Genomic DNA, 18,800 nt, shown 5'->3' with positions numbered 1-18,800 from the left:
TACCCGTTTACTTACCCATTGAACTGCTTAATGCGAGTTGACCCGGGAGGGTCGCGACAATGATTTCGGGGGTCCGGCGATGTGGCCCACTGTTGTGCTCTTCGGAACACGTGTGGAGGTAGTTGCATAGTTTGAATTTCGCACTTGATATGCGCCATTTTTTATTCATGAATTTCAGTGAATTTTTATTTGTAAGAGTGGTCTATTCATGGAACCCTGTCGAATCAAGGGCCACTTGCTTTATTCCTCAATTCATATTGACTGTTAAATAACTTTTTTCTTGAAGTCAAATTTCACAATTTCATTATGTCATTAATTTTCAGTGTCGTCAAATTTTGATTAAACTCTTACTGATTTATACAATTATCGGCACCCGCACCAAGGTTAGACTTCTCGTGCCCAGGTTCGACCAAGCACAAAAGCATACACAACATATTGGTGTCATGGGTTTCTCCTTGTAGCAGGCAGTCAAAGTTTGTAAAAGTTTACTTTTTCTTTTTACAAGTTGTACTTGTAAGCTAAAAATAACTTTCATTTGTCCTGCAATTTCCCCTTTAAAACAGTGCAGTATCAACAATCATTCAGTTAATTTAACTACTACTACTAGATCTGCATCTGTTATCCTGGTGAAGCTGAGCGTCTTGTTGGTGTATGATCTACAGACGTAGGGAGAGACTACTGCAGGCCTCAAATTAACCGACGGCCACCGACGGCCATGGCCGTCGGTGCCCCTCTCATTGGCCGCAATGCCTTTTGTTTTTTGATCAAAGTTACGGCCAAAAAAAATGTGCCCTTTTTCTTGGGGCCGTGGTGCCCTTTTAGAATGAAAGTTATTATTTATGACGTATGATGCCCTTTCTCAAAGTCTCTTTAATAAGCTTGAGCAACTTTCCTGATCTCAAATATCATACCTTCAGTTCACTCGCGTCCCGATATATCTGATTCAAACTCAAAGTATCTTTCCGAGATACGAGACGACGTGTACGTACATGTACGCCCGACCGGCTTTTACCGTCCCGACTGCCTCCGCAGCGCAGCGGCCGCGAGTATGTACTAGCTAGGCAGCGCATAATATTCAGATAGAGTAGTAAAGAGTGAACTCCAAGTTCACCAAGAAAAAAGAAAAATCCCACGATGCCAAGGTGTGCCAGACTGGGGAATGGGGAGGGGTGGAGAGAGAGAGACCAATCAACAGAAGAAACCGCGCGTACTGGCGCATTCTTGGAAGTCATGAACTGTCTGTCACGGACTAATCACTGCAATCTACACGCGCGCGCAAATTCCTTTGCCTTGTGGTTTTGCCAGCCAGCTGTCGGAATGTGCTTTGAAGTTTCATGGCAGCCTGGCCTGGCTGGCCTGAAAGGGTGTCGAGTTTCAATCAATACCTACTGTTGTTTTATTCCTGTTTTAAAAAATGTCGTTTCACCTGATAGAAACGCGGAGATCGGGAATGTGTTACAGCTGTAGGGAAGAGGTTTTTGTTGTGTGTTGCACTTTGTGTGTGTGTTTGTTTGTTTTTCTCGGTTTGTTTTTCTTCTTTCATAAACACCAAACATGCCCTTTCCAATGTGGCCTTGGCGCCCCTCTGACTGACTTAAGTGCCCTGGCCTCTTGGAAAAAGTGCCCTTTTCTAAATGGCCTTGCCCCTCCAAAATCCTATTTCGAGGCCTGTACTCTCTGTGAACAAATATGCTTTTGCCACAATACCACTACCGTTACAGTATGCCTACTTGTTCTCAACTTGAAATTTGGGCATTGCTTCTCCAAAAAAAAAGGCAAAAAAGAATCCCCATAACTTTATTTGTTACTTTTTATATTGTATTTTGTTGTACATTTTATGTATGATTTTTTTTTCTTTAAATGCTTTTCTTGCCAGTGATGGTGTGACTTTCGGCACAAATGGTATTTTCTTCATACTGCTTGGAAGAGCGTTGCACAGGAACTCTAATCTGAGCTTCCTCTGGTCTTTCAGTGATGATTGTGATTAATGTATAAGATGATTAGACAGCAACAATGGCCTTGCAAGTCCTAGAGTCACTTGTTGATTCATGTACTCATCTACTTTGAGAAAGCTTTGAACCTCTTCTGCTTTTTTATCCCGTGGGCCCACTTTTGTGTATACGTATTGTAGAGTCTCATAAATAAAAGTATTTGGTGTCACACGTAAATCCTCCAAGCATTCCTGAGATTTCACACTTAACTACCTATCACTAAAATTTGCAATTAACCATGAGTTGCAACTACATGTACTTGTGCTGTACAATAGGCAGTTTTGTATTAATGGTTACACTTACACATTGTACTCAGTGCTCAACATTAGCGGTAGCCTTTTGTCAAGGCCCTCTCGCTGTATGGAGCAGAGAGCCCAGCTGAGCGGGGTTGCGCGAGGGCCTTTTGAGATCTGCTTCGCATCCTTTTGTTAGCCCTTTGAATTACCGACTTTTGCTCCCCGATTTCGGGAGCAAAAGTCGACCAATCAGCGTGTCTGTCTGCTCGAACTTGATTTGAATACAGCGAATGCACGCCACAGACCTCCGCGGGTGGTCAGTGATGCATGTGAACTAGGCATGACAACACCAAGGCTGAGAATGTGGGGAGCGCGCCATTCCATTGGTCGACCGAAACCCATTGATATGAATATTCAGTAGGGTTCACGTGTCACGAATAATAATGTGTGAAGCAGATCTCAAAAGGCCCTCGCGCTGTCGCGCTCGGGCCTTGACAAAGACTACATTAGCGGTGGCCTGGGACCACTAAAAATTGGTGTCGCTGTCGGGTCACCAAACTTTCGAAAAGCATATATTTTGGTGGCCTGATTGAGCAACTAAGATTCAAACTTAATTGCTATGTTTCCTTTTATTTAGCATCATTGCTCTTCTCTTTTTGGCCACCAACATTTCAGATTTAATGATTTTAGTAGCCTGAACGGGCCACCAGTGAAAAAAGTCAGAGTCGAGCCCTAACTTGATTCACACTGAGCAGTTGGTTAACTGTGTTATTAGTAAAGATATGTACTGAACAGTGTAATTTTTTTTATAACACTCCTGAACAGGTACCGAGATTATTTTGACAGATATATAAGTATGAATAGTCAAATTCCAAGCAATTTTTAAAGGAGACCCCCAGATGAATTCCGGACTTTCACATTTGAACACTACAATTAAGTTATACTCATATTACTGGGTACAGAGTGTTATAATGTACACTGATTGGGATGAAGAATTAGAATGTTTTCAAAAAATTCGTCACAAATCACAATGAACAAGGATGATTACAATACAACATGGCAGCTTCACAATAGAAACTTGTGAGTGGGGGTTCAAGGAAGCAGAACAACAGACTCCGCTCTTGATTCAATAAGCAACATTTATGTACATCAGACTCATCCAGATGTAATTCAGTGTTTGACTTTAACCTATCATCAAATATCAAATACAAAATATGATATTACATTATCACACATTGTATTCATATTCTTACATTGTAAGTACCAGTCCAGAAACCTACAGTTTGTCGTTATTAAATGTTATTCGTGTACGTTATCTTTAAAAAGCAAGGGTTAGCATTTTTGTTTCAGCCATGTCCTAGAAATCAAGTATCGCGCGATAACTTTTCCTCTATTCACTCTTTACATCAAGGTCAAGGAGGTTGATGGAGTAAGAATTCCACCAGACACGACCAAGCCCAACCCCAACGATGTTGAATTTGACAACCTCTACCTTGACATGAATGGTATCATTCATCCCTGTTGTCACCCTGAAAACAAGTCAGTATTTCTGTCAAGTACTGTATTACCCCCCAACCCTTAAAGGGGCTGTACAGTACTGGTTGAGGTGGGGATTCATGGTTTTAACATTCCTAAGTGAGATAATGAAAAACCTCTTATGAAATATGAAAGAGCATGTAATTTCAAGAAGGATTCAACGTTTATTTGATGAAAAGTGGTTTTCAAATGGCTGAGATATCCAAAAAAGTGATAATAGTAAAAGACTACATGCCCCAACTTTATTAGGATCTCTTTGTTTCACCTTGTTTTTTGATATCTCGGCCACTTCAAAACCGATTTTCATCAAATAAACTTTTGATACCCCTTAGAATTGCATGCTCTGTGACATCTCATAGAGTGTTTTCTGAATATCTCGCAAAAAGTTAAAAGCTAAATCCTCACCTCGACCAGAACTGTACACACCCTTTAAAACTTACTATCTTCTATCTCTAGCATGGATTTAAAGTTATAAAATGCAATCAGTCGAAAGCATTTGATATTTGTTTTCCATCAGGTACAATGTATCTCCAGTTCTATGATTTTACCTCATTCATTGTAAAATCTCTTTGTTAGATTTGTCTTGCATCAGGGGGTAGATATTATTGTTTTGTTTGTATTGAGGCTCCAAATCTCTCCCAGGGGCACTGATGGCAGTCCATTTGTAGTAAGCAACATGTCTTTGTTTTGCATCTTATTCTATCATTTTTTTTTTTACTCTCGGTACTGTGCACACCTGGTACACTTAAGTATCTATAATGTCTACACACTAGGCCAAGCATGATGGGGAGTAGTAGCACTCAGACATCTTGTCTCATCTTAAAGGATGTTATATGCAGAAGCAAGCAGTTCCTAGGGTTCATTCTTTGTGCTGCTAACTACCTCTTATATGCTGTTGAAGGAAATTCCTCACAACCACTTCTGTTTATATTTGTTTATTTTTTTTCCTGTGGTATGCTGTATATCAAATGACTATCACTTGGTTTCATAGATGAGCCCAGGTTGTGCAGTGATTTTACACTGTCATGTCTAATGCTCTTTTTTATTTGCTATTTTGATTTTTGAGCCACAGGTATGTTATTTTGAGAACTTTAAATGATACTCCACCATTTTTTTAAGATTGATTCAGGAGATCTGCTTTTGTGCAAACAATTTCCATCATACTTTTTTCTTTTTTTTTTGTGTCCATACTCTTATTCATTCATGCACTAATTGTTTCCAATCAACATTATTCTACATGAGAGGACTCTTTCTGTATTATTTTTTATATATTTTATTTTTTCCAACAGGCCAGCTCCGAAAAATGAGGATGAAATGATGGTGGCTATTTTCGAATACATCGATCGCCTGTTCAGTATTGTGCGCCCGCGTCGCCTCCTGTACATGGCGATTGATGGAGTTGCACCTCGTGCGAAGATGAATCAGCAGCGGTCACGACGTTTTCGGGCGTCGAAAGAGAGCAGGTGCATTGTGCAAAAATACCACAGAAACTAAGAGTCCTTTAACCCGTTGAGGATGAGTCCCAAGTATACTCGGACAGGTGTCTATGGGAAATGCGTGTTGTAGCAAAATCAAACCGTCCTCAATGGGTTAATACAACACACAGCTAGAAGTACAGTCACCCTTTGCTATTTTGACCTCACACAAGTCAAAAGATTGCCTTGAGAAGTTGAAGGAAAATTCTAAACTGGATTGTTATAAACATGTGTTAATTTTATGTGTAAGTTGACATTCATGTAAGTTGAAGAATTTACTACTGTCCCTTTGGCTTTGACTTAGGCAAGGTTGACTGTCTTGAATTCATTTATACGATACATTGTTCTGTGGAACATCATATGAATGAGATGCAAGATATGTGTTTTGCTTCCAGTAGTTTGCAGTATTAATGGGTTATGTCATGAGTAATGCCATAGCAAGTGTAGTTGCTCATTAGAATGTGACAAATTGTGTCTATCAGCCGAGGAGAATTATTTGGCCTGGTCAGTCACTTAGAACATTTTAGATCTGACCTGGACCAGTTGCAAGATTGCATTTTGAGAAGTGAAGTCTACGGTTGTTAGAGATGTGTATGCATTAAATGACAAGGGGAACTTAATCAAAGAAACTGAAAGGCTGAGGAAATTATATGAAGAATTTGAACCAATGCCCTGACCCCAAGAAATTCAAAAGAATAAACGCAACAAGAGCAACCACTGTAAGAACAACTGAAATGTATAGTATGCTGCATATTGTGAAACAAATTGTGTACATGTATTTGATATGAAAATGTCACCAATTTGTTGAGCAATCAATCTACTTTATTGCCTCTTGCTAAACTCAATGTTGCTTGACCAAGCGGTAACATAGGCATTGCTGTGATACAGATAGACTGCAAACATGAATTTCCGTAGAAATTACAAACACCTCTAATTTTGTTCTCCCCCCCCCCCCCCCCCATTCAATTATCGACAGAGACAAAAGAGAAGATGAGGCGAGGATTCGGGCTGAGATCGCTGATCGTGGTGGCTATCTGCCTCCCCCCAAACCAAAGGAAAGCCACTTTGATAGCAATTGCATCACACCGGTGAGTGATACATAATATCAAGATTGAAAGCAAGATATTATTTTGAGGGATGAAAGTTCAGGTGTAAGTTTCTTCAATTTGTCTTACTTTACAAACGAAATTTGTTAAGATCGCAACTGGTGATCTGTGAATTAACAAACATGTCGGGAAAAAAAGGAACCAGTGGGACTCAAACCTGTCATCTACTGCTTTCCAGGCAGCTATACTACTACCAGGCTGTCCCTGGTTGCCCAGCAGTGACACAATGAACATGGAACAATACCCAAGCTCCGAAATTCCGACAATGTTACGTTAAGTAGTCCAAAGCGGACAAGGCATATTAAATGATTCTGCCAGCAACCAGGGACAGCCTGGTGGTAGTGTCGCTGCCCGGTAAGCAGTAGATGACAGGTTCGAGTCCCACTGGTTCCTTTTTTCCGATATGTTTGTTAATTCACAGATCAGCAGTTGCGATCTCAACAAATTTCATTTGTAGAGGTAGAAAAATTGAAGAAACTCACACTTAGATATCAAGATTGTTTGGGTATTAAAATTTGGTAGACATAATGACATCTCTGACACAGTTTTCATATTCATTTCCTCTTCATTCATGCAAGCTCTAGAGGATGTTCAGCACGTGAGAAACCATAGATTGCCCATTCTGTGGCTTTCAGGAGGTTTCCATGCTCTTCTGAAGATATATTCCGTGATTCTTCTACTAGCATCTTGATTATTTGTTATCATTTGCTGCCATGGTTGTATCAGACACCCTCTTTGGATCATTCATAATACTACATTAGAGAACTGTTGCAAGCAAGGGAAACAATCTGTTGAAAAGCATGACAGTCACTAAAAGCAAAGACATGAGAGGAGAAGAAATTCAAGCGCTTTAAATTGTCATCATCAGTTTGTCCTCCTTATTTGTGTTTCTTTTCTTGTTGTTTTACTGTGGGTGTAGAGTTCTTCCAATATGTGCTTCCTTGAAAGTCCATTTCCTGTAATTTCGTACTCACAGGGGACAGAGTTTATGTTCCGCCTCGCTGACTGCCTTCGGTATTACGTCACAGACAGGCTGAACAATGATCCGGGATGGAGGAATATCCAGGTATATTCATCACAAGAAGTAATATTCATGTTGCATCACAACACCTTGTCAACTTCGTAAGATATGAAAGAGCACACGATGGTTCTGTCATGAAAAAAAAATCCTATAGGATGTTTTATTGTTTATAATTTAGTAAATTAATGAAAATTGTCCAGCATTCTATTTTGAGATCACTGCTTATTGTTTGCATAGCTTAATCAAAACAAAAAAAAAAAAAAAAGCTGAGTGAGCTTTGATTTTCTAATGGAGGAAAACAAAAGCAGCAACACCCAAGTGTAGAAGATCTGAAAATTGCACTGTTACTGTCAAGATATCTATGGACAGATGATTATTGTAGTAGCTCATTTCTGGATGGGTTTATTCTGAGACTCGGGTCTATGAGAAAAATTGGTGAGGGTAAATCTGGTCACCCTGAGATTTTCACATTTGGAAGCACTGTGATGGTCACTGGAGTGCTGTATTTTTTTTTTTAATGGCTTTATTTTTACTCGATATCAAAGACACTGGTAGCATGCAGCACCATATAGCACAAACATTGTCTAGCAATTCTCTTAGTCCTGGGCACCGTTTTCACAAAAGTTGTCAGTGTCTGACAATTTCAGTAAAATCCTTGGTTTTGATTGGCTGAGAAACTCTGCCCACTGACTGTTACTATGGTGATTATCGGAGACCGACAACTTGTCGGGGCTGACAACTTCCATGAAATGGTGCCCAGGTCTCTTGGTGGAGATCAGGCTAACATAGGCTTTCCAGGACTCTTTCATAATTGTTTTGCAACCACACAGGTCATCTTGTCAGATGCCAACACACCAGGTGAAGGTGAACACAAGATCATGGACTACATTCGTCGACAGCGAGGTGGGTAATTTTTGTTGCTTTTTTTTTCCCTGCTTTCTATTGGTATATTGTCATTTTTTTTAATTTGCAACAGAATTGATTAACTATGTTTGATGCATTGCCCTAGAGTACCTTGTGCTATCTATGTAGGCCGCTCTTATTTCAAATTAATAATTTCTCTTTTTTTGTGCAAATTCTTTGTTAGGGTGTCTCCTTTTGCAAACTTTAATTACTGTGATATTGTCCTCCTATCTAGCCTGACTCACTGAAAAGTCTTTCTGATGGTAGACATCATGCCTGATAAAATTTATGAGAAAATTCTGTGAGAGAGATATTCATCTTCCAGTGGGAGAGACCAGTACATTTTGCGATGTCGTAAACTTATGATAGTTTGTCATCCATCTTACAGCGAATCCTGACCATGACCCGAACACACACCATTGCCTCTGTGGTGCAGATGGTAAGTATGATCTGAAATTCAAATTGAATCTTCTTTTGACACTACTACCCTGTCAACTGTAAGCCTCTCTTTGAACAATTACAGAAGATTTTTGTCCCTTGGAGAAATTTCCGATTGAACAAAAGTAGTGAAATGTAGCCCTCAAAATTTTGATCTCCAGAATTGAAGTTTGGTTTCTGACATAATTTGACAGATTTTTGAAAGCTCTTTCATGGGATGGAACTATCTTTACTTTGTGATTTTTAGAGCATGCAAGCTTTGAGGCCTTTCTGCCAGGCAGACAGTGACATACAGTATTATACAGTGATTCTTCATGCTGATACTCCCTTTCTTGTAATGCAGCATTTTTGTTTCAAATGAGCCATTTAGAAAAAAAATCTTAATTTCAGTCATTTTCCTGAACAGCAATTTGTTTATAGCATATTTTAACTGTTTTAAAAACATTTTTTGAAACAGTAATTGTGTATATCATTATTAATGTTGTGTTTGAAAGTCTTTTACATAATGGTTGAATAGCAGTGACAGATATGACAAAGTTAGTTCGAGAGGTGTTCACATTTCTGGTGTGTAGCACATTACTGTGTGTTTTCCTCTATAAAAGAATAGGTTTACCAAAATTTCCTGAACTGATAAGTGCAGTACCACTAACGATTGATGCTTTTAAGTCATTGAAGTGCCGTAACCATAGGACACCTCAAGTCTCAGTTGCCTTTCATTTTCAAATATTTATGTCCCGATCAGTATATTTCTCACATTCTTTTTTTTTTTTTCATAACTGGTGATTATGATATGTTCTGGCTATGACATACAACAAGTGATTAAAAAGTGAAGATTATGGATAAGTGCATGAGTTAGATAATGATTAATTGTGACTTTTTTTTTTCAAATCAACAGCTGATCTGATTATGTTGGGTGAGTACCATCAAACTATTCATATTCTACTATAGTCAATCATATTATTCCTCTATCGTGTTGTTCGTTGCAATTTTAAGCCTTGCAGGAGCATTACAATAAATAGAAATTTCATGTGACTACTTTAATGCAATATGCATCAGAGTTTCCAGTGAGATAGGTAACATATAATCACTGCCACAAACAAATCTGAGGAGAACAGTTTGGTTAAGGCTGCTATTATGTATGGTTTCTGTCTACCATAGTTGACATATCAAACTTAAAGTTTGTACACATGAGCATATTTACATACATCATACAAACTTATAAAAAAATATTAAGTTGTCTGAATCTTTAATAATCAAGGTTTACTTTAAAGAAAGCAATGTGCCATAGATATTAAATATGCACCCATTACACTTTTTTTTTTTCTATGCTGGAAAGACAATATTGTATATACTAGAGTGGGGAAGACATTTGACCATAAAGATAAATAAAAATCTCTTGTGATTGTGTATATAGGTCTGGCAACTCACGAGGTGAACTTCACCATCATTCGGGAGGAGTTCAAGCCAAACCAGAGGAGGCCATGCGAGCTGTGCAATCAGGAAGGTAAAAACGGTTACACCAACCTCACAATTCATGCATATTTTCTGGTAGTAGAATTTTTGTCATTATTTCCTCCACCAAAAATGATATGTTTTTTTGTTGTTGTCTGTGTGCCTGTTTGCAAAATAACTCAAAAAGTTGGGAATGGATTTGGATGAAATTTGCAGAAAATTTTGATTATGACACCGGGAATAGATGAGTAAATTTTGGTAGTGATCTTTGAATTCTTATGAATTTTTGAAAGATTTTTTAATCTTTTGGCAAATAGGGTCATTGAACTTGGGAGTTCAAGCTGCGCGTATTTGTGGCTTGCGCACGCCCACTAAAGCGCGTGGTTACTGGTCCGCTGCTTCAGGTGCCTTGCAGCAGAAGCTGATATGAGGTAAACACAAGGCTTCTTTATCATTGGGAAATTGGGCGATTTTCATCATGCGTGTATGGGTGGTAATGAGCTGCTTTGTGGAGGTTTGGTTGGAGGATTGGCCAAGGAGGCGAAAAAAAAAAAACTCCCCAAAACTAGAAAAGTACTCTCCAAGTGAAGTGCTTTTCTACTTATCTTTTTATTTTTATTCATTTACTTTTTTATTTATTGCTGAACTAGTGTAATCACTTTTTACATATATTTGATGTCCAATTTTGTACTGTATTTTCATTACGTGCTAAAAGCAGCATGTGTGATCCAATTTCCTGTGTGTGTAAGTCTGTTGTTGCAGGAAACTTTCATCGGTTGTTGTTGTTTTTCTTTATTTACTGCTTTCATCAGCCTCTCATAATGTGTTATATAATTGTTTTATTTTCTTTTTTTTTCTCTCTCTCTGTTCAGGTCATGAAATGAAGGAATGCCAGGGTCTGCCAAAGGAAAGGGCTAATGAGGTGAGAAATTGAATTTAATTGATGTGAGTACAAGTTTAAAGCTGAAATAGAAGCAGAACAACGATTTCTGGATTTACCAATAGGGACCTCATTTTGTCATTGTTTTTTTTTTAGTAAGACATCAGCCAAAGAGCAACAAAATTTGTCAATTTTTTGAAAAATATATTCGCTGACATGTGTCCTATCAAAGAATGTGCATATTTCATATATAGTCTTTTGGTTTGCTATGTGCATTCTGATCTTGCTCTTTAACTCCTGAAAGGAAATGTATGACATTCCTGGTAAAACACAAAGCTGAAATGGCAAATAATTAAAGTGGCACATCATGTCTTCTTTCACCTCTCAGCTGGATACTGTGCCAGTCCCCATGGGAGCGGAAACGGAATTCATATTCCTGAGACTCAATGTTCTCAAAGAGGCAAGTAGACATTCTTTAAGAGTGATTTTCATGCAGTCTTTTCAGGAAGCTGTCAACAATAAATGTCCAAGAAGCATATCTTGTTCAGGATTGGTATTGCAATGCTTCTTGCTAGATAGTCAAAGTGCGCTTTCATTTTGTGTCCTGATTTGACAAAGACTTTTACTAAGTTCTTCTTGAATCTCAAAGTTTCATCTGTGGAGAGTGGCAGACATCAATTTGATAAATTTCACCTTTTTGTATCAACTCCATTACCTATTAGACTATGAGAACCAGATCTCTTTGATGAATTCAGGCATGAGATTTCTCCGCGGATCCGCGGATTTCCGCGGATTTTGAAATTCTGGGGAGAAAATACACAGTCGGGAAAATTTCCGTGATTTTCCTCTTTTTCTTTCTTTTTTTTTTGCAGCCACCATATCTCGCCGTGTGTGAATGGTGATGAGTGCATTTTGTCAGCGGGCAGCGGTGCGATGTTGCATGTTTCATGCGTGAAATGGTGTGAAACGTGCGTGTCGATCAACTTGTAGCTACTATACTAGTGTAGCTTGCAGTGTGGTGTGATATGATGCACACGTGTGTGAGGCTGTAACTGCGTATTACGTGTATCATTACTATCAAGGAGCTTCGGCATGCATGCTGCTGCAGCATTCAGCGCGATGCGTTGACCGAAAGATCGGTCTGTATCTGTCCGTCGGGCGGGGAATGTTCCGCGGAGACTGCGTCTGGCTTCACGGATCTCCTCCGTGTACGGAGGACAGCGTTATGGCAAAATATAAAAGAGTCCTCCGGACAGACGGATCTTTCTGTCTACGCGATGCGTAGACCTCCGTAGGGATCCGTGAAGCCAGACGCAGTCTCCGCGGAACATTCCCCGACGGACAGATACAGACCGATCTTTCGGTCAACGCGATGCGCTACTTTTGTATCCCGCTGATTATGTTGGCGTGACCTAACGTTACATTTGTCATCGTGATTTTGTGGACCGATGAGAATATTTCTTTCTTCAACGAGAAAATGAAGACCCTCGATAAGGATGACCCTCGTGTAGCGGATATTGACACAGATGTCTCCAATATAGTAAGTTCAAGTGGCAGTGGTTGGAATATGAAGTTGATCTCCCAGAACCAGTTTCGTCTTCTAACCACGTTAGGCCAGCGAGTCAATCGACTTCCTCGGGACCTGGAACTTGTGATACATCATCCGCCGCAAGGATTCGCTTTACATTCTGGACTTCATCCAACAATAATACTTCATTCTAACGTTACATTAGCCGTTTATGGACTTAACCGGGTCTACAAATTTTTGTACCTCCTGTAAGGTATTATAGGCAGTCTAAGTTAGCTGTTGCATGGACGTAGAGACGGTCAACAGTGCTGAGCAGCATGTATGATTTATTTTCAGCTGTCTTACATACATGATTCTGTACTAGACTACTATGGACCAAGTACAAGATCAGCAATACTTTGCCTGGTCTGCGCACTGTAAACTGTTAGTATTAATGGACTTAAGGTAAAGTCAGCCAACAATGGCAATGCTAAGCTGTGATTTTTTTTTTGTACCCGTATGAACTGAATCCAGCAAGACGTCACCTGGGTGTACATTACTGTGATTTATTATGGCCTCACATTTGAGTAGGTCCTAGGTATTCAACAGTTAAGCATACTATTCCTTCCTTTAGATTTTGCAAGTGTCATTCATGAGTTCAATTATCACAATGTTTCTCTGTAAAATGTACCTCATAACAATAGTAAATTTCAGTTGTAAAATGCATTAAAATGAGTTTTTTCATACCTTGAATTTCAAAAAGTCCTCACCGTGGGAGGGGGGACACCCCCCTCCCACACCCTCGCAAAGTCTCTCCTCTTTTTTCAACTTTTCTCTGTCTCATGCCTGTGAATTGTTAACTTTCATGTACTAGTAGTTAACCTTTCATCTGTTGTCATTGAGGTTGACATATGTGTACAGATGTTACACTGGTATGTCTCGCGTGAACTTCATATTGTTACCATGAATTAGACTGTTGCAGTGTATTTTTATGATATATTGCCAATCCAATCTATAGAGCCTCTCTCCATACAAGATAATTGTATCACAACCACTTGAAGAATATGAAATGCATAGAAGAGTTTAAATTTGTGTGATGATCATGGATGGATTGCAATTTGTACATAAATAGAATTTGAAATATCATATGAACCTCTGTGTGTTCACAGATTTGTGATGTATTGCATGTTACTGATCTCCCTAATTGTCAAGCTTGCTCAATATCTTTTTGATAAAACCATTGATCTTTAGAAGACTTATTCTCATCGTGCAAATTGTAACTTATCCAGGTCATTGCTCTGAAATTCTCTTCCTCCACAGTACCTGGAGAAGGAGCTGTGGATGACTGGACTGCCGTTTCCATTTGATCTGGAGGTAAAATATAGGGAAACCCATTTGAGGCTTTGTCTAATTTAAACAGTGACATGACTTCATGCACATTTCTTACACATAACATTTTTGAGTCATTGAGCTGTTGACATATTGAATGTGTTATGTAATGTTGGTATGAGCAGATCATGAATGTACACAGTAGTTAAAATAACAATAGTTTGCATTTTGAAGAAAAAGACCAATTTTGTTCTCAGTCATTGATTATAAGTATTCAAATAAATGTGGACGAGCAAGATCAGAAGGAAATCATGAAACTGTACTAGGAATATTCATATTTTTTTTTTTTTTAATTTTTTTAATGTGTGGACCATCTTTGGCAATCAATTCTTTCACAACAGAGGGCCATAGATGACTGGGTTTTCATGTGTTTCTTTGTCGGCAACGACTTTCTGCCACACTTGCCATCATTGGAGATCAGGTAATCACATTTTAGTTTCATTGCCGACTCTGAAATGGGGAATGCTTTCTTGATGTGATATGAAATGTACATTATATAATTGCCCAATCTGTAGTGTAAGAAAATATCACATTTTAGTTTCTTGTGTGTTTTCTTCAGACCAACATTCAATACTTTCATCGTTTTCCTAGCATGATGATGGAAGTCTGGACATATTTGGCTTTCATGTAGTGTGTGGTGGAGTAATCTCTGAAGCCGTGTTGAGTTCATGTGGTGTTGATATTTCATATATGATATGTCTATCCTTGTGATAGGCTGATGTATGATTTTCAGTGAGCAAGTAGAAATGATATTTAACAAGACTTTTCCCCACTGTTCAAAATTACAATTGCAGGAGTATTTTGAATAAGAAAGGAGTACTTTTGGGTGGAGAGTATGCAGCTATGAATAGATGTTATGTTGTAGCTCTCTCTAAGTAAGAGTAACTGTAGAATATTTCAATACGAAGTAGAGAGCTGCAGGAATTATGTGCATCCTTGATAATATTTCCAGTGATTAGATGTCTTACAAGTCACAGAAAATCAGTTCTGGGAGCATTTTCACTGGGTGTTCCAACTTGTGTCTTTTTTTTAGCTCACCTGAGCCAAAGGCTCAAGTGAGCTATTGCGATCGCCCTTCGTCCGGCGTCCGTCGTGCGTCGTGCGTCGTGCGTCGTGCGTCGTCCGTCGTCCGTCGTCCGTCGTCCGTCGTCCGTCGTCCGTCGTCCGTCGTCCGTCGTGCGTCGTGCGTAAACTTTTTACATTTTCATCTTCTTCTTGAAAACCCCAAGACCGATTTTCATCAAACTTGGCAGGTAGCATCCCTAGGGGGTTAGGAACTCAATTTGTTAAAATGGGCACCATGCCCCACCCAGGGGGCCCCCAGGGGGGCCCAAACCCCCCCAAATTAAGGAATCTGTAAAAATCTTCTTCTCTAGAACCAGAAGTGATAGAGCTAAATTAATACTATGAGTTAGTACATTGATGACTGTAGTTTCAAGTTTGTTCATGGCAGAATCAGGGGTGCCCCCCTTGGGACCCAGGGGAGGGGGGTGGGGAAGGGTTCTAATGGGGCCTAAATTGTACATTTTCATCTTCTTCTTGAGAACCCCATGACCCATTTTCACCAAACTTGGCAGGTAGCATCCCTAGGGGGTTAGGAACTCAATTTGTTAAAATGGGCACCATGCCCCACCCAGGGGGCCCTCAGGGGGCCCAAGCCCCCCAAAATTAAGGATTCTGCAAAAATCTTCTTCTCTAGAACCAGAAGTGATAGTGCTTAGTTAATACTATGAGTTAGTACATTGATGACTGTAGTTTCAAGTTTGTTCATGGCAGAATCAGGGGTGCCCCCCTTGGGACCCAGGGGAGGGGGTGAGGAGGGGTCCTAATGGGGCCTAAATTGTACATTTTTATCGTCTTCTTGAGAACCCCATGACCCATTTTCACCAAACTTGGCAGGTAGCATCCCTAGGGGGTTAGGATCTCAATTTGTTAAAATGGGCACCATGCCCCACCCAGGGGGCCCCCAGGGGTCCCAAACCCCCCAAATGAAGGAATCTTTATAAATCTTCTCTAGAATCAGAAGTTATAGAGCTGAGATAATACTATGAGTGAGTACATTAATGACTGTAGTTTCAAGTTTGTTCATAGGAGATCCAGGGGTGCCCCTCTTGGGTAGGGGGGGGGGGGGGTGGTTGGAAGGGTCCAAATGGGGGCCTGAATTGTACATTTTCATCTTCTTCCTGAAAACCTCATGATGGATTTTTGTCAAACTTGGCAGGTAGCATCCCTAGGGGGTCAGGATCTCAATTTATCAAAATGGGCACCATGCCCCACCCAGAGGGCCCCAGGGGGCCCCAATCCCCCCAAATTAAGGAATCTTAAAAAAAATTGGGCCTTTATTGTACATTTTCATCTTCTACTTGAGAATGCCTGGTCAAATTTTGGTAGAGCTGTGAATAATTTAGGTTAGTGACTGCGTGAAAGGTGAACTTGCGATACTCAGGTGAGCGCTAGACCCGCGGGTCTCTTGTTTCCTTTTCTTTTCTGATGCCTAAAGGGAGGGAGCAATTGACCGTTTGATACGCCTGTACAAGAAAGCTGTTTACAAAACAAAGGTAAGTGGGCTTGAGGATGCCTTTCCAATGCTGCCACCATTATACCAGATGCTCTTAGCAGACACAGAACAAACCCGTAGGCATAGAAATGCCACTTTTGGTCAAACTTCTAGGGATTCATTCATTCATATCTGTGTGCACTTATACTTCAACTTATTCCCAACACAGGTAAAACATTGCAAATTCTCCTCCATTCTTTACTGGACCAGGTCTTGGAACAGATTGATGTTAATTGCCCTTTCGATTGTATACATATAACCTTATACATATAACCTTGATAGACAAAGCCTAAAATATAAAAATTTCCCATAAGCAACTTAACTTTCATGCCATGTGCATTTCATATCCCCATAGCTATTGAATCACCTTTGACATTGGTTAGATACAAATGTCATTTACTTGGCAGTTAATGCCTTTAGTTCAAATTGCCAAGTGCCTTGTCTGTCTACATTTTCTTATTCATTTATCATGTAATATGCATATGGGCAATTCCACGGTAACTAGGACACAGGTGCCAAAAATTCAAAATGATATTTGTTTCAAACACCATACATTTTCAGACAGTACTTGAGTTGAAGTTTTAAGAATCATTATGTTTTTCAATAAAAGCGGCCATTTTGAATTTCAAAATGGCTGCCAAAATATGCCTATAACTCAATGGCGAAAAGAGTGTATTGTCGCATAACTTACTCTCTGTATATCCACTTTATTATTACTCTAAACAACAATCTTTCATATGTATGCAGTTACCAAAGAAGTCTTTTACCACACGATAGAAAAAAAAGCTGGTAGCTTTAAAGAATTTGATAAAAACTGTTAATTACTTTGATAATGATGGATGTAACGTCAGTTACCGAAAACAAGGAATTTTTAAGTTTATTCATCAAAGGAAGTGACCTGTATGATGTAACTTGGGATTTCTAATGTATGCCCATTTGCCTTTATTTTAATACCAGAAATAAGGATACTTGGCATACTGGAGAGTCAAAATGAACACTACAAAATGTGTAACGTCAGTTACCGAAACGTCATACACGAGTATGTAACGTCAGTTACCATGACAGTAATTATAACTGAGGCAAATTTTTTGACTTTTGACCATTTCAATACATCTGGGAAGTCAACTTACAACAAAGAGCAGCTATCCCTTTCATAGGGAATGATGTCATTACCATGGTATGTCCATGGATATTTTTTTAAAATTTTATTTTATTTCTAAATTCATTTATTCATTCATTTACCGTTTTTTTTTTTTTTTTTGATTCAGCACAAGTTTAAGGTTAAATCATCTGGAAGTTTAGTTAGCCACATGCAGTATATGGGCAATTCCATGGGAAATGTTCACTTTGGTGAAAAAATGAAGTTTTGAGTTTCACTTAAGTTCTCAAATATTCTAAGAAAGTAACATATATATTTTCATTTTTCACTAGCCGCATCTTTGTCATTACAAAATTTTGTATTTTTCTCAGTCAATGAAAATACTGTATGATGTGTTGCAATGATGCAAAAATTTGGCTATTTTTAAAGAGTTAGTGTTCCTGTCTCTAAAGAAAGCCGGATATGTCCTAGAGGCCTTGTTCAGCTTTTAAATTATAGTCCAGTGTATATATCAACGGAAAATCACAACCAACTTCCTTAGCATTCATCAGTTTTTGATCCATTGATCCCCAAAGTTGTGTGATTTCTATAACATTTGAAGCGTCATGTCCGTTACGTTTTTTACTATAAGTTTTCATAGCCAAGAGGAAATTAGTGTAAAGTTGCTGCAAATTCATTTTCTATGTTAGGATTGAATCCCCTTGCATGTGTGAAAACCACTTTTCTATACCACTTCTAGTTTTCCTGTAAATGGCGTAACGGACATGACACTTTGCGTAACGGACATGACACCTCATATTAGACAAGTGGCAGAAATAACACTGTGGCCCAGTGAAACAGGGTGGTGATTAGTTTTAATTGCTTGAGCATAGTAGGACATTTCTATACTTGAGTAAATGATTAAGTCTGCACATCACTCAATAAAACAAAAACAAGCAGACTTTGCTTTCTGCCACAGGAAGACTGTTGATTTTAGGCGATATTGCTACCCTGTTACACCGGTTTGATCCATTCCCACCTCTTGTAATCCTGACTGATAAACAGCAGCTGTCATTCCAAGGAGTATTTAGACAATGGAGTTTTCACTGTTGGCCTTCCCTTCAATACTTAAAATGAGCACTTTCTACATTGTATATAAGTACATGTACATTGTAGACCACATATATCCGCCATGGAGTCAACACAACAGCCAGGGACTCCTGCACAAATG

The 18,800-nt window shown here is 39.2% G+C and overlaps 1 protein-coding gene across 1 annotated transcript in view; it reads left to right on the top strand.

Annotated features, from left to right (window-relative positions):
- LOC139716393 (5'-3' exoribonuclease 2-like) overlaps window positions 1-18,800 on the top strand; it is a 114,605-nt gene that overhangs the window by 1,483 nt on the left and 94,322 nt on the right. The window contains exons 2-14 of the mRNA XM_071627946.1: window positions 3,639-3,766; window positions 5,053-5,226; window positions 6,215-6,326; window positions 7,321-7,410; window positions 8,196-8,268; window positions 8,657-8,707; window positions 9,602-9,619; window positions 10,121-10,210; window positions 11,031-11,080; window positions 11,427-11,498; window positions 13,866-13,919; window positions 14,276-14,355; window positions 16,435-16,492. Coding sequence (XP_071484047.1) covers window positions 3,639-3,766; window positions 5,053-5,226; window positions 6,215-6,326; window positions 7,321-7,410; window positions 8,196-8,268; window positions 8,657-8,707; window positions 9,602-9,619; window positions 10,121-10,210; window positions 11,031-11,080; window positions 11,427-11,498; window positions 13,866-13,919; window positions 14,276-14,355; window positions 16,435-16,492 — 1,050 coding nt within the window. The remainder of the gene's footprint in view (window positions 1-3,638; window positions 3,767-5,052; window positions 5,227-6,214; window positions 6,327-7,320; window positions 7,411-8,195; window positions 8,269-8,656; window positions 8,708-9,601; window positions 9,620-10,120; window positions 10,211-11,030; window positions 11,081-11,426; window positions 11,499-13,865; window positions 13,920-14,275; window positions 14,356-16,434; window positions 16,493-18,800) is intronic.

Source organism: Diadema antillarum, unplaced genomic scaffold, assembly GCF_040938485.1.
Source record: "Diadema antillarum isolate AM-2024a unplaced genomic scaffold, OU_Dant_1.0 scf00000007, whole genome shotgun sequence".
In the NCBI taxonomy this organism is placed as follows: domain Eukaryota; kingdom Metazoa; phylum Echinodermata; class Echinoidea; order Diadematoida; family Diadematidae; genus Diadema; species Diadema antillarum.
Note: the sequence above shows the minus strand (reverse complement) of the source record. Positions and strands in the feature narration are given on the sequence as shown.